This window comes from Coregonus clupeaformis, chromosome 1 (assembly GCF_020615455.1).
Source record: "Coregonus clupeaformis isolate EN_2021a chromosome 1, ASM2061545v1, whole genome shotgun sequence".
In the NCBI taxonomy this organism is placed as follows: Eukaryota; Metazoa; Chordata; class Actinopteri; order Salmoniformes; family Salmonidae; genus Coregonus; species Coregonus clupeaformis.
The window spans coordinates 83089052-83102994 of record NC_059192.1 but is presented as its reverse complement, the minus strand read 5'-3'; the positions used below and the strand labels follow the sequence as shown (position 1 = coordinate 83102994).

The 13943-nt window shown below is 40.7% G+C and overlaps 1 protein-coding gene across 1 annotated transcript in view; it reads right to left on the bottom strand.

Annotated features, from left to right (window-relative positions):
- Positions 1–13943, bottom strand: part of LOC121575262 (CUB and sushi domain-containing protein 1-like) — a 190404-nt gene that overhangs the window by 39386 nt on the left and 137075 nt on the right. Inside the window, exons 40-47 of the mRNA XM_041888234.2 lie at positions 13276–13464; positions 12977–13123; positions 10659–10847; positions 9594–9779; positions 8654–8848; positions 7300–7473; positions 6467–6640; positions 1102–1275 (exon numbers count right to left, since the gene is read on the bottom strand). Coding sequence (XP_041744168.2) covers positions 1102–1275; positions 6467–6640; positions 7300–7473; positions 8654–8848; positions 9594–9779; positions 10659–10847; positions 12977–13123; positions 13276–13464 — 1428 coding nt within the window. The remainder of the gene's footprint in view (positions 1–1101; positions 1276–6466; positions 6641–7299; positions 7474–8653; positions 8849–9593; positions 9780–10658; positions 10848–12976; positions 13124–13275; positions 13465–13943) is intronic.

The window sequence follows — 13943 nt, the reverse complement described above, 5'->3', positions numbered from 1 at the left end:
GACATTTTCTTCACAGCCCGTTTTGCTCATGTTTACCAAGGGTGCCAATATTAGTGGAGGGCACTGTATATATAATCTGAAAGTGAAAATTCATCCGAAGGTGATATTTACATAAATTGGGCAAATTCTGTCACTACCACTATGCTTGTTTTATTCTTCATTGATTCTAAAGAGGGGATAGAAACCTACTTTGTGTCAGAAAATATGCTGTAATGTAATATGGTTTGTTGCTTTACATTAGAATTTCAAATCACCTCGCTGGAACAGGAAATCACCTAAGACACAGTAGGTAAGATGAATGCACAGACATTGACATGCACAGACTAGTAATACAAAATAAAGTATGCACTTTACCCACAAATTAAATTGATATACAGTCGGTAGTATTTTCAAGCATTGTGGTGGCAGCATCATGTTATGGGTATGCCTGTCACTGGCAGGGACAGGGAATTTGTCAGGATCAAAATAAATATGAAAGGGGCAAAGCCCAGGTAAAAAGTTTGAGGAAAACCCGCCTCAGTCTTCTGAAAACCTAACCCTGGGATAGAATGTTATTTTTCAGCAGGACAATAAAAAAAGAAATGTATACCAAAGACACCAGAATGGCTTTCCAAGAGGTGTTGAGCGTTCCTGAATGGTCCAGTTTTAGTCCTCACTTAAATTTGCTTGAAAATCAGAGACAAGGTTTCAATATTGCTGTTCATCAATGATTCCCAACCAAATTTACTGAGTTTGAGCAATTTTGACAAAAACAATGGATATACAGTATGTTGCCCTAAGCGGTGTAATGGCTGCCAAAGGTGTTTCCACCAAGTATTGACTCTGGGGTGTGAAGACATACGCAATCAAGACGTCTTAGTTTTTTTATTTTTTATTAATTTTGAAAAATATTCTATAATTTTCTTTCACTTTGAACATGTGGAGTAGGTTGTGTAGATCACTATGGAAAAGAAATCTGATGTAATCCCTTTTTAGATGTAATTTTAAGGCAGCAAAATATGAAGTTTGTGCAAGGGGTGTTTAGACTTTCACTAGGCCCTGTATCTTGAATATTTCCTCAGTCCCTGAAAAGCTTTGGATGTATTTGTTACTGTGTCTTACCTCTACAGACTGGAAGAGGGTTGCTCCACTGTCCATTCATCCTGCACTGGGCTCTTGAGGCACCATGCAACAGATATCCTGTGCTGCAGGTGAAGTTTACCACATCGTTCAGGTTGAACTCGCTGCCGTTAGTTCGACCATTTGCTGGGTTTCCAGGGTGACCACAGGTAATGGCTATGAAAAAATTTGAGGTAGCCAAGGGAGAGCAAAAATAGTTTGACACAGATATTTAAGTCATGGTGATTCAAAGTAGGTGGTGGGCCGAACATCGTATCTGCTTTAGTTTTCGAGGTGATCGAACTCTGGTGAGGGAGGAGCTGGTTTTTACATACTGCGTATATATATTTATTTCCGTTTGTTGGCAATGTCAATTCATGCAAATGTTTTTTTAAATACTTACTTTTATGTTCGCTAGCTGAAGTACTAAACAATGAACCAATCAAAACTCATGTACTATCCAGGTACCGTCTCTGCTGATCACGTCTGCCAATCACGCTTTCCGTACTTAAGGTACATAAACACAGATGGTGACAGCTCGAGAGAGATCTCTATGGAGGTAAATCATTTACATAATGATTTGAGCGTGTAGAATAGATTTGTAGTTGTAAACACAATTTGCAAGTGTGTAACGGATGAGTTGTGAACTTGAAAGAATAATCTGTAGTTGTAAACACATTCTCAAACGTGTAACTGATGAGTTGGGAACATGGAAAAAAACACATTTGTAGTTGTAATCGCATTCACAAATTTGCAACTTAATATTTGCGAGCAATAATTGTATCTGTACACCTGCACATGTCAATTTTGCGCACTCAGACCTTTGGCAGTGCTTTAGCACCCTACCGTGACAAAAATATTAGTATACAGTGGGGAAAAAAAGTATTTAGTCAGCCACCAATTGTGCAAGTTCTCCCACTTAAAAAGATGAGAGAGGCCTGTAATTTTCATCATAGGTACACGTCAACAATGACAGACAAATTGAGAAAAAAGAATCCAGAAAATCACATTGTAGGATTTGTAATGAATTTATTTGCAAATTATGGTGGAAAATAAGTATTTGGTCACCTACAAACAAGCAAGATTTCTGGCTCTCACAGACCTGTAATTCTTCTTTAAGAGGCTCCTCTGTCCTCCACTCGTTACCTGTATTAATGGCACCTGTTTGAACTTGTTATCAGTATAAAAGACACCTGTCCACAACCTCAAACAGTCACAATCCAAACTCCACTATGGCCAAGACCAAAGAGCTGTCAAAGGACACCAGAAACAAAATTGTAGACCTGCACCAGGCTGGGAAGACTGAATCTGCAATAGGTAAGCAGCTTGGTTTGAAGAAATCAACTGTGGGAGCAATTATTAGGAAATGGAAGACATACAAGACCACTGATAATCTCTCTCGATCTGGGGCTCCATGCAAGATCTCACCCCGTGGGGTCAAAATGATCACAAGAACGGTGAGCAAAAATCCCAGAACCACACGGGGGACCTAGTGAATGACCTGCAGAGAGCTGGGACCAAAGCAACAAAGCCTACCATCAGTAACACACTACGCCGCCAGGGACTCAAATCCTGCAGTGCCAGACGTGTCCCCCTGCTTAAGCCAGTACATGTCCAGGCCCGTCTGAAGTTTGCTAGAGTGCATTTGGATGATCCAGAAGAGGATTGGGAGAATGTCATATGGTCAGATGAAACCAAAATAGAACTTTTTGGTAAAAACTCAACTCGTCATGTTTGGAGGACAAAGAATGCTGAGTTGCATCCAAAGAACACCATACCTACTGTGAAGCATGGGGGTGGAAACATCATGCTTTGGGGCTGTTTTTCTGCAAAGGGACCAGGACGACTGATCCGTGTAAAGGACAGAATGAATGGGGCCATGTATCGTGAGATTTTGAGTGAAAACCTCCTTCCATCAGCAAGGGCATTGAAGATGAAACGTGGCTGGGTCTTTCAGCATGACAATGATCCAAACACACTGCCTGGGCAACGAAGGAGTGGCTTCATAAGAAGCATTTCAAGGTCCTGGAGTAGCCAGTCTCCAGATCTCAACCCCATAGAAAATCTTTGGAGGGAGTTGAAAGTCCGTGTTGCCCAGCGACAGCCCCAAAACATCACTGCTCTAGAGGAGATCTGCATGGAGGAATGGGCCAAAATACGTGTGAAAACCTTGTGAAGACTTACAGAAAACGTTTGACCTGTGTCATTGCCAACAAAGGGTATATAACAAAGTATTGAGAAACTTTTGTTATTGACCAAATTTTTTCCACCATAATTTGCAAATAAATTCATTAAAAATCCTATAATGTGATTTTCTGGATTTTTTTTCTTGTTTTATCTGTCATAGTTGACGTGTACCTATGATGAAAATTACAGGCCTCTCTCATCTTTTTAAGTGGGAGAACTTGCACAATTGGTGGCTGACTAAATACTTTTTTTCCCCACTGTACTATATACATTTTACAGACACAGTATATTTTACAATAGTTATATTTTGTTTGTTTTTAGTCCCATCCTTCAGCTCCACTCAACCCCTCCCATCTATCTCTGAACACCATCCAGTTTTGATTTCTATTTCCCATATATTTTTTAACTGTGCTGTGATGTTTCACAAAAGTTCTGAACCTTTCTATTCTCATACTTTCTACAGATTGTAAATTAAAGAAACATTTTTGCTAAGAGTATTATTACATTATTGATCGATTGACTATGACTTATTAAATCACCCAGCAGTGCTATTTGCAGAGTTAGCTACAGGTAAATGTTGCAATTCTTCAGCCATTCCTGAACCAGCGACCAAAAACAAGCTACATATGGACAGTACCAAAACAAATGATCTAATGATTCTGTCTCTTCGCAAAATAATCTGCAGAGCTGGGATGGTTGTATCCCCCATATATATATATATATATATATATATATAAAGTGCATTCGGAAAGTATTCAGACCCCTTGACTTTTTCCACATTCTGTTATGTTACAGCCTTATTCTAAAATTGATTAAATTCATTGTTTCCCTCATCAATCTACACACAATACCCCATAATGACAAAGTGAAACACAGGTTTTTAGAAATGTTTGCAAAAGCGACTCCTTGTTGCGGGCCAGGCATCTGCAGGCTGACTTCGGTCGTCAGTTGAACGGTTTCCTCCGACAAATTGGGTGCAGCTGGCTTCCGGGTTAAGCGAGTGGGTGTTAAGAAGCGCAGGCTTGGCGGGTCATGTTTCGGAGGACGCATGACTCGACCTTCGCCTCTCCCGAGCCCGTTGGGGAGTTGCAGCAATGAGACAAGATCGTAATCACGAAATTGGGGAGAAAAAGGAATACAATGTACTATAAAAAATAAAAAAAATAAAAAATATGACAAAGCACCTTTGGCCTCGATTACAGCCTCGAGTCTTCTTGGGTATGACGCTACAAGCTTGGCACACCTGTATTTGGGGAGTTTCTCACCTTATTTTCTGCAGATCACTGCACAGCTATTTTCAGGTCTCTCCAGAGATGTTCGACCGGGTTCAAGTCCGGGCTCTGGCTGGGCCACTCAAGGACATTTAGAGACTTGTCCCAAAGCCACTCCAGCGTTGTCTTGGCTGTGTGCTTAGGGTCATTGTCCTGTTGGAAGGTGAAACCTTCGCACCCGTCTGAGGTCCTGAGCGCTCTGGAGCAGGTTTTCATCAAGGATCTCTCTGTAATTTGCTCCGTTCATCTTTCCCTTGATCCTGACTAGTCTCCCAGTCTCTGCCGCTGAAAAACACCCCCACAGCATGATGCTGCCACCACCATGCTTCACTGTAGGGATGGTGCCAGGTTTCCTCCAGACGTGACGCTTGGCATTCAGGCCAAAGAGTTTAATCTTGGTTTCATCAAACCAGATAATCTTGTTTCTCATGGTCAGAGTCCTTTAGGTGCCTTTTGGCAAACTCCAAGCGGGCTGTCAGGTGCCTTTTACTGTAGAGTGGCTTCCGTCTGGCCACTCTACCATAAAGGCCTGATTGGTGGAGTGCTGCAGAGATGGTTGTCCTTCTGGAAGGTTCTCCCATTTCCACAGACGAACTCTGGAGCTCTGTCAGAGTGACCATCGGGTTCTTGGTCACCTCCCTGACCAAGGCCCTTCCCCCCCGATTGCTCAGTTTAGCCGGGTCTTGGTGGTTCCAAACTTCTTCCATTTAAGAATGATGGAGGCCACTGCGTTCTTGGGGACATTCAATGCTGCAGAAATGTGTTGGTACCCTTCCCCAGATCCGTGCCTTGACACATTCCTGTCTCGGAGCTCTACGGACAATTCCTTAGACCTCATGGCTTGGTTTTTGCTCTGACATGCACTGTCAACTGTGGGACCTTATATAGACAGGTGTGTGCCTTTCCAAATCATGTCCAATCAATTGGATTTACCACAGGTGGACTCCAATCAAGTTGTAGAAACATCTCAAAGATGATCAATGGAAACAGGATGCACCTGAGCTCAATTTCGAGTCTCATAGCAAAGGGTCTGAATACTTATGTAAATAAGGTATTTCAGTTTTTTATGTTTAATAAATTAGCAAACATTTCTAAAAACCTCTTTTCACTTTGTCATTATGGGTTATTATGTGTAGCATGATGAGGAAAAATGTGCATTTAATCCATTTTAGAATAAGGCTGTAACATAACAAAATGTGGAAAAAGTCAAGGGGTCTAAAAACTTTCAGAATGCACTGTATATATAAATTCTAGTCTTACTTTATCAAATGCCTTTTCAAAGTCAGCTATGAATACTAGGCCTGGCGTGTGATTAACAGAGTTACTTCTTCAAATGATCAAGCCAATTTGTATTGCATGCTGCATCCCAATGGGCACAGACTGGTTGACTCAACGTTGTTTCCACGTCATTTCAATGAAATTACATTGAACCAACATGGAATACTGTAAACGTTGAATTGACGTCTGTGCCCAGTGGAATATTTCAAGTGCACTTGAAAACAGATATTTATCTTATTTCAGTCTTCATCACACACAGACAGCAGCTCTGGTTTTAGGTGAGGCTGTGTTTACATCTTATATAGAAGCAGGCCATTGGCTGCCTTCATCACGAGGTGTATGTACGGGAGTTCTGATTAGTTCCAAGTTTAGCAGTTTGGCAAATTTTCCTGAGAATACTTTTTATGAGTAAGTGTGCAAGAACTGAAGGTGACAACAAATGTTATAGTCATCATAAGAATGTTTTATTGTCATATAAAAAAAAAATCAGCTCCTCCCTTGATGGGGATCGATCAACTTCACGTTTTTTAAGCTTCGGCCCACCACCTAAAGGTGGAGAATTCCTGTAAATCTCTGATTGTTAAGGGAGAATCGATAGGGACAATAAAGAAAACCAAAGTTATTGCACTTACGAACACAAACAGGAGCATTTCCAGACCATCTGTGGTCCTGTTGACAGATCCGAACCGATGTTCCAATAAGGCGAAAGCCCAGGTTGCACTGATAGACAACAGTGTCACGATAACTGGAGCCATCTCCACTTATGTGACCATTGATGATTGGATCAGGGGAGTCACAGTGGCCAGCTAGAAGGGAGAATAAATCAAATAATTGTATAACTTTTTCAGTTAGATAAAACTTAAAATAGTTGATACATTAGTATGGATTGGCATGAAAAAGTACATTTGTGATGCAAACTTTCTTCTTATTCCCTAACACAAATCTTTTAAAATATTCTCAGGACTGTAAAACTATTTGGCACTTTGACATATAAAAAGATATAACACATAAAAATGTATTTTATCCTTTCTTCCCCAAATAATGAATGTATTTGTGGGGAGAACTGCCTCTATAATTTAATCTAATCAATAATCTAATTGATAATAATGAGGGGTGGTATATCTTCATTTTTAACTGACATTTTGGAGTTGACTGCTGGGTTCGGATTAAATCTCATGGATAGAAGGATCAACATAAAAAGTTTCCTACATAACATTTTGGACGCTGGTAATTGAAGAGAAATCATGACCTTCAAGAGTTTGAAACTGTAAACACAACTGTAACCTGAGGAATCTTAATGTGCTTTTGGCATAATGATGTGAAAACCATAAAGATGTGCAAGCCCATTTGGGGCTAATACAAGATCATAAAATTGGGGACTCGTCCAGGATGATACAATTTTGGGGCTCGTCCGGGATGAGAAAAGAAAGAAAACTTAAGCATTAGATAACCATTTATACTGTACCAAGACACTTGGTTTCCACTCCGCTCCAGAGCCCATTAGTCCCACATTCCCTCACATGTGACCCAACCAGTGTGTAGCCCGTATTACACATGAAGATCGCTGTGGCGCCAAACGTAGTCAGGGTTCCTATCTTGTTGCCATAGGGAGGAGAGGGGAGGTCCCCACACGAGATAACTGGAAGTGACACAGACAATCAGAGACTGGGTTATACTTGGTTGCACGCCACTGTGCCTGAGTGGAAACAAATTCCACAATGAGGAATGATTAGTGGAGAATTTTGATCTAGTTACTAGATATCCCTGGATGAAAGGTATGCAGAGTATTGTGTATTTGTACTAGAACACTAAATGGGGAAGTGAAATGTGTCTTACAGCAGCTGATTGATTCAGCCCTAACAAATTACCTGTAAATGTTACAATAATTTGAATATGCAACTACCTTTTGTAAACACATATTGCTGGCCATTATGCCAACAGGCATTATACTGTATATTACCCTTATTTCTGTTTTGTCATATTGTTCTATTGTACGCAACAGTGTGCTTGTTTGTTTGTCTACCAGATTCAAGTGGAATGACTAAAGAGGGAAAACTTTTAAGGAACTATGCAGAGCAGTGCCCTGCGGATCACTGTGTGCATTCACCTTCTTTCAATTCACATACAGTCTGGTTCACCACATGAATAAAAAAGAGGCGCTAAACAGAGTATGTAATTGCATCGGCTATACATACAAATGAGTACTCATGCAGCATACTGTATGTCTTCCCCGTAAAAAAGGCACACATGGAATGATCAGAAATTATCAGGGGCTCCTAGATGCACCCAATCAAAGCCAAGGCCAATGTACCTTTGCATGTTCACTGTGGCATGTAAAACTATTAAATATGAAGTCCCCGCTAATCAGAATATTTACATTCTCCCTCTGACCTCTAATTAGCCAGAGTGTATTTTCCCTGATTACTTCATCACCACTACAGTATATTGTTTACGCAGCAAGTCTATGCAGAGGAAATAGGGAGAGCTGTGATCAAAACAAATGATTGGATACTGCCTTGTGACTTCCCAGCTCCCACACCAGATCCTGCCCACACCAGATCCTGGGGATTATGCATGCATCAGTCCAGAAATACACTGGGAGCCACAAAGAGGAAGGATTTCAGACGTATTAACTGCCAGTGTGAATAACAGCTCTGGCCAGACAATGAAATTGCTCTCAGTAATTAGAACAAGGTACTATTAATACTCAAAATGTCAACTATTTTGTGCTCCATCCTCATGAATGATAATTATTCCTATTATTTTTCCATAACTCTAAGCAGTGCAGCTTGGTGGTAGATGTATAGTCTGTATCTTACTCTTGCAGGTAGACCTCTCTTCGATTCCAGCCCAGGTTCCATTAGCTAAGCACTTGATGGTCCTCCTGCCTCCCAGGTAGAAACCAGGAGTGCAGCTTAGCATTATCTGAGCTCCAAATTCATTCAGTGACCCCGAGATCAGCCGCCACACCATGTGTTCTGAGAGCATGCTCTCAATGTAAGGGCACTGGATTGCTGTGGGGGGAGAGAGAACAGGCCAGATTTAATGGAACACACTCAAAAAGCCAGACATGACAGAGATACATTTCTCTATTTCCTTTCTTTTCTCTATATTTGGCAATTTAATATTCTAAAAGCCTTATGTGCATTATCAGTTTCTGTCCAGTATAGAGAGTATTATATTCTATCTATTGTTAAAACTGAGAAATGCCAAAGCACTTTCTGATATAAAACTAGAAAGTATAATGAGTATAAAAGTATTTGTTATATATACTATATTCACATACATCACATTCATTGAGGTATTAAAATGTAATTTATACAGTCATGTCCCAAAATGACTCCAACATGATTGCTTAGTGTGTTTCTGGTAAAGCAGGCCTCTAGGGGCGGGTTGCATCCTACCATTAGTTTTTTGTGAGTGCTTAACCGCAACAATCTAGTCATTATTGCTCTCATCTCACCCGCTACCTGCTCCACATTACTCTCTAAGGAGGACATTAATGAGACCTGGATTGACTGCATTGGCTCAATGAGGCAGGGGAATTTTTAATAATAATATTAATAATAATAATAATATGCCATTTAGCAGACGCTTTTATCCAAAGCGACTTACAGTCATGCGTGCATACATTTTTTGTTTATGGGTGGTCCCGGGGATCGAACCCACTACCTTGGCGTTACAAGCGCCGTGCTCTACCAGCTGAGCTACAGAGGACCATCATACTGTTGGCATAGAAACAAAGGTTATTTTTCTCACGTAAACAAAGAGGTGGGTGTGCAGCGTTGCTCCATGTCCCATCCTCCAGACAGACGGCGCTCGTTGGGAGACTTGTCTCCATCCTGTACCCTTCATTGCACTGGTAGTTCACTTTGCTTCCCACTGTGTACTGGAAACCATGGAATGAACCATTGGCAGGAGACTCAGGGATTCCACAAGATATAGCTGCCGATGGAAAGATATTAAAATATTAATATGATACACTCATCAAACGATGACCTCAGCTGCATGAATTACTCTAAGCACTTACAGAAATGATGGCACATAATTAGTGGACACTATGGCCACTTCTAATAAAAGGGTATAACGTGAAGTGTTCTGACTTCAGTGGCATTATATCTCAAAGGGGATAAAGAGTAAGTAAGCAAAGTGTGTATGTTCCAACTATTAGGGTACTATGGAAACCAGATATTTCCCTTGAAGATTGTGGCATTAATTTGCTTAAACAAACATTTACCATTCAAATACCATGTTTAGAATACTGTGGAACAATCAATCTTATCTAATAGAATTATAATTTACAATCAGGTTTAGTGAGAATAACAAACAGCTCCATTGTTTTGTACGCTAGTTACCCACCTGTAGTTTACCACAAATGTGGGGACACAGTACATTTAAAGAGATAATTGCCTTGCATGCTCGTAAACAGGCATGTACAGATACAACCCCCAGAAGTAATTAGCTCCACCTTATCCTCTATTCCTTTATGCAAATATACATATCCTTTGCTTAGAGCAACGGGCTGTCACACTAATTAACATAATATAAAAAAGGGCCTTTTACATAACTGTCAATGATATACTTCTGAACAAAGTTTGTTAAAAGACTCATTATATATATTATTATGACATTAGGAAATATTCATGAATTGTAGCCTGCTATGTTGAAGAGCAAAGAGAAAAAAGAAAGAAAGAAAGACAATGAATCACAATTCCTCCAGATTTGTGCAGACACAAACACATTGTGACAAGAGGGAGCCTCCAGACATAAGATTATAGTGAATCCCCCTCGAGTCAGTAAATGTCATTCGCAGCTCTGCATTACCTTGACATAGTGGAGCTGGGGCATCCCAATGATACAGTCCATTCCGATGCAACCGGCAGGTGGAATTTCTGGGGCCCACGAGCCTGTAGCCAGCATAACAATAGTACTGTAGCTTGCTTCCTGGGTGCTCTCTTGTTCGATTAAGCACCCCTCCATTTCCAGGTGGGTCATTAATGCTACAATAAGGAGCTAAATTGAAAAAAAAGAGCATGTTAAGTGTTTTCTATATCATTCCACCATCTAAATGATTAACGATATACGCTACATATACATTAGTACTTTATATTACATTAAATTTGTATAACATGACATTACATAAGTATTTTCCAGAATTCTCAAAATCCTCTGCCCTAAGTTAAAACCATCCATCAGATTAATCGTACTAAATGGTTGAGTCTAGGTTCTGGGGGATTAGACCACATGTTAAAACTCCAGGCAGCATATCATTCTAATTTACTTTGATGAATGCCCAATGGACTGTTAAAGACGAAGGGGGAAAAAATTCCTTTGGCTGGATAAAAACTTCTTTGCTCCCAAAGCAGTTTTGTAAAGATCAAGCAGAGGTGTATTACAGTCTCTGTGTTCAACATCCCTGCATTATTTAAAAAGCCTTTTACACAGTCTGACAGCACCGTGTTAGCCATTCTGAAGCCTTCAGAAACCATCACTCATTCTGACACGTCAGGCCTCAATGCAATGTAACCATTTTTTACTCCGAATCATTAATTTCTTCTCCACAGCACAAGGGATGGCAAATTGAATAAATGGGGAAACGTGGAAACAAACTGGAATAATAACTAGCACAGGGGCTGGAATGGCAAAAGGATCGACTAAAATGAATAGAGAGAAGAAAAGTGACAGAAAAGGCAGAGGGAGAGAAAAGAAGAGAAAAGAAATGGAGAGTAATCATTGCCACTGGGCTTTGTGAGCTATATATCATGTTTGGTCATTGGTTGAAATGTCTGTTTGAGGCACTGGACATGGCAGTTATTCAGCCAAATTCATTATGGGATCTTTGACCTCTATTATGGAGGACTTGCAAAAGGATCCCTGCAGGTATACATGTCTGGGCCCAGCCTAATGAGGGCTAACTTGGAAAAGTCTGACTTCCTCACACTCTTTGACCTAAATTGGGACCAAAGCAACTGCCTCAGAGGACAGACGCTGGTGTATAATCTTCTCTGACACCCATACCAGAGGAAAAGGCTATGGTGCTTTTCCCCCATTTTGAATGTACTTTAGTTCAAATGTTTCAGAATTCGTACAAATCAAATTGTATTTGTCACATGTGCCGAATACAACAGGTGTGGACTTAACCGTGAAATGCTTGCTTACAAGCCTTTTCCAACGATGCAGAGTAAAACAATTATAATAAAAATAAAAACTAACACAAGAATGGAGCTATTTACAGGGAGTACCATTACCAGATCACTGTGGAGCTATTTACAGGGAGTACCAGTACCAGATCACTGTGGAGCTATTTACAGGGAGTACCATTACCAGATCAATGTGGAGCTATTTACAGGGAGTACCATTACCAGATCACTGTGGAGCTATTTACAGGGAGTACCATTACCAGATCACTGTGGAGCTATTTACAGGGAGTACCATTACCAGATCAATGTGGAGCTATTTACAGGGAGTACCATTACCAGATCACTGTGGAGCTATTTACAGGGAGTACCATTACCAGATCACTGTGGAGCTATTTACAGGGAGTACCATTACCAGATCACTGTGGAGCTATTTACAGGGAGTTCCATTACCAGATCAATGTGCAGGGGTACGAGGGATCTGAGGTAGATATGTACATGAAATCAGGGTAAAGTGACTAGGCATCAGGATAGATAATAATAAGAGTAAAATAAAGAACAGAGTAGCAGCAGCATATGATGAGTGTAAAAGTGTGTGTGTGTTTATGTGTGTTTGTGTTGTGTCGTATGCGTGTGTGTGTATGTGTGTTTGTATTGTCGGTATGCGTGTGTGTTGTGTGTGTGTGTGGGTGTGTAGTGTATGTGAATGTGTGTGGGTTTTGTGTGAGAGTGTCAGTGTAGAGTGTGTGTGTGAGCATGTGTATACAGTATATACTGTAGTCTTGTGAGTGTGCATAGAGTCAGTGCAAGATAGGGTCAGTGCAGATAGTCCGGGTAACCATTAATTAACTATTTAGCAGTCTTATGGCATGGGGGTAGAAGTAATCTCGAAACATAACAGTCTCCCCATTAAGAATTGTGATGCAAAGCTGTAGGCATCCCCAAAGCAAATGTGAAACATAATGTCTTATCGCAAAAGGAAACATATGGTTATGCACTACAAACCTGTGTAGCGGATTTTGAACCCTCTTTTGCTGGTTGCATGATCAGTGGACCATCTCAGGTAAAGGTGGTTGGTCTTGCTTGTAAAGTTTAACTGTGTGGAATGATTTCCACTAAGGGCCACCAGCAAAGGGCTCTGGCCAGATGGTCCTAACGGATAAAAAGAAACACTAAAAGATTACAGTGCTCGTCGTAGAGTATTTTTTAAAATGTTACGCATCGCTGACATCGCATAAGCATTTAAAAACTGCACAAAAAAGCCATCGTGTGTGACTTAGTTGGCTGTTGGAAAAGGAAACTACCATCAAAGATCTCAAGTTCGTCGAACTGCTTCTCACTCTGAAACATCTCCACGAAGATGGAGATAGTGTACGCAGGTTGAACTCTGATGACCCAGGAGCAGGTCTGAGAATTGGGGTAGTTTTTAGGGAAACCTGGACTAAGGATAACCCCGGATGAGGAGGCGCGTTCTTCATTTGCAGGACACTGGGCTAAAAGCACAACAAACACAAGCAGACAAGAATTACTCATGTGAAAAAGGTAATTGTTGCTACAGTACACATCTTTATCACCTCAACTGTAGTTCTTGTGAACCTCTTCAGGTTGCAAAACCAAATGGGCTCAGGGTTAGTGATCTACGACAATAAATAATGTGAAGGCATTTTCCATTTTCATATTCTACCCTGTGGGCAAATAAAACAAACCGAATGGACCATAGCTGCTTAGCTCCATTACGGAATTTCAACATTCAAGGAAACTCTGCTGTGCTTCTCCATATCTCCCCAAAAAGGCTTGGTAGTGCTTTGTACTGTGCTTTAATAGAGACATAGTGCTGCCTCCCATCTGTGTCATCGCGTTGGCACTATAATTAGAAATGATATGTATGAATAAGCCATTAAATCTGTGACTCACTTCTGTTAGAGCTCTGATTACAAAGAGACACAGAGGCACTAGCAGCACTGCACTACCA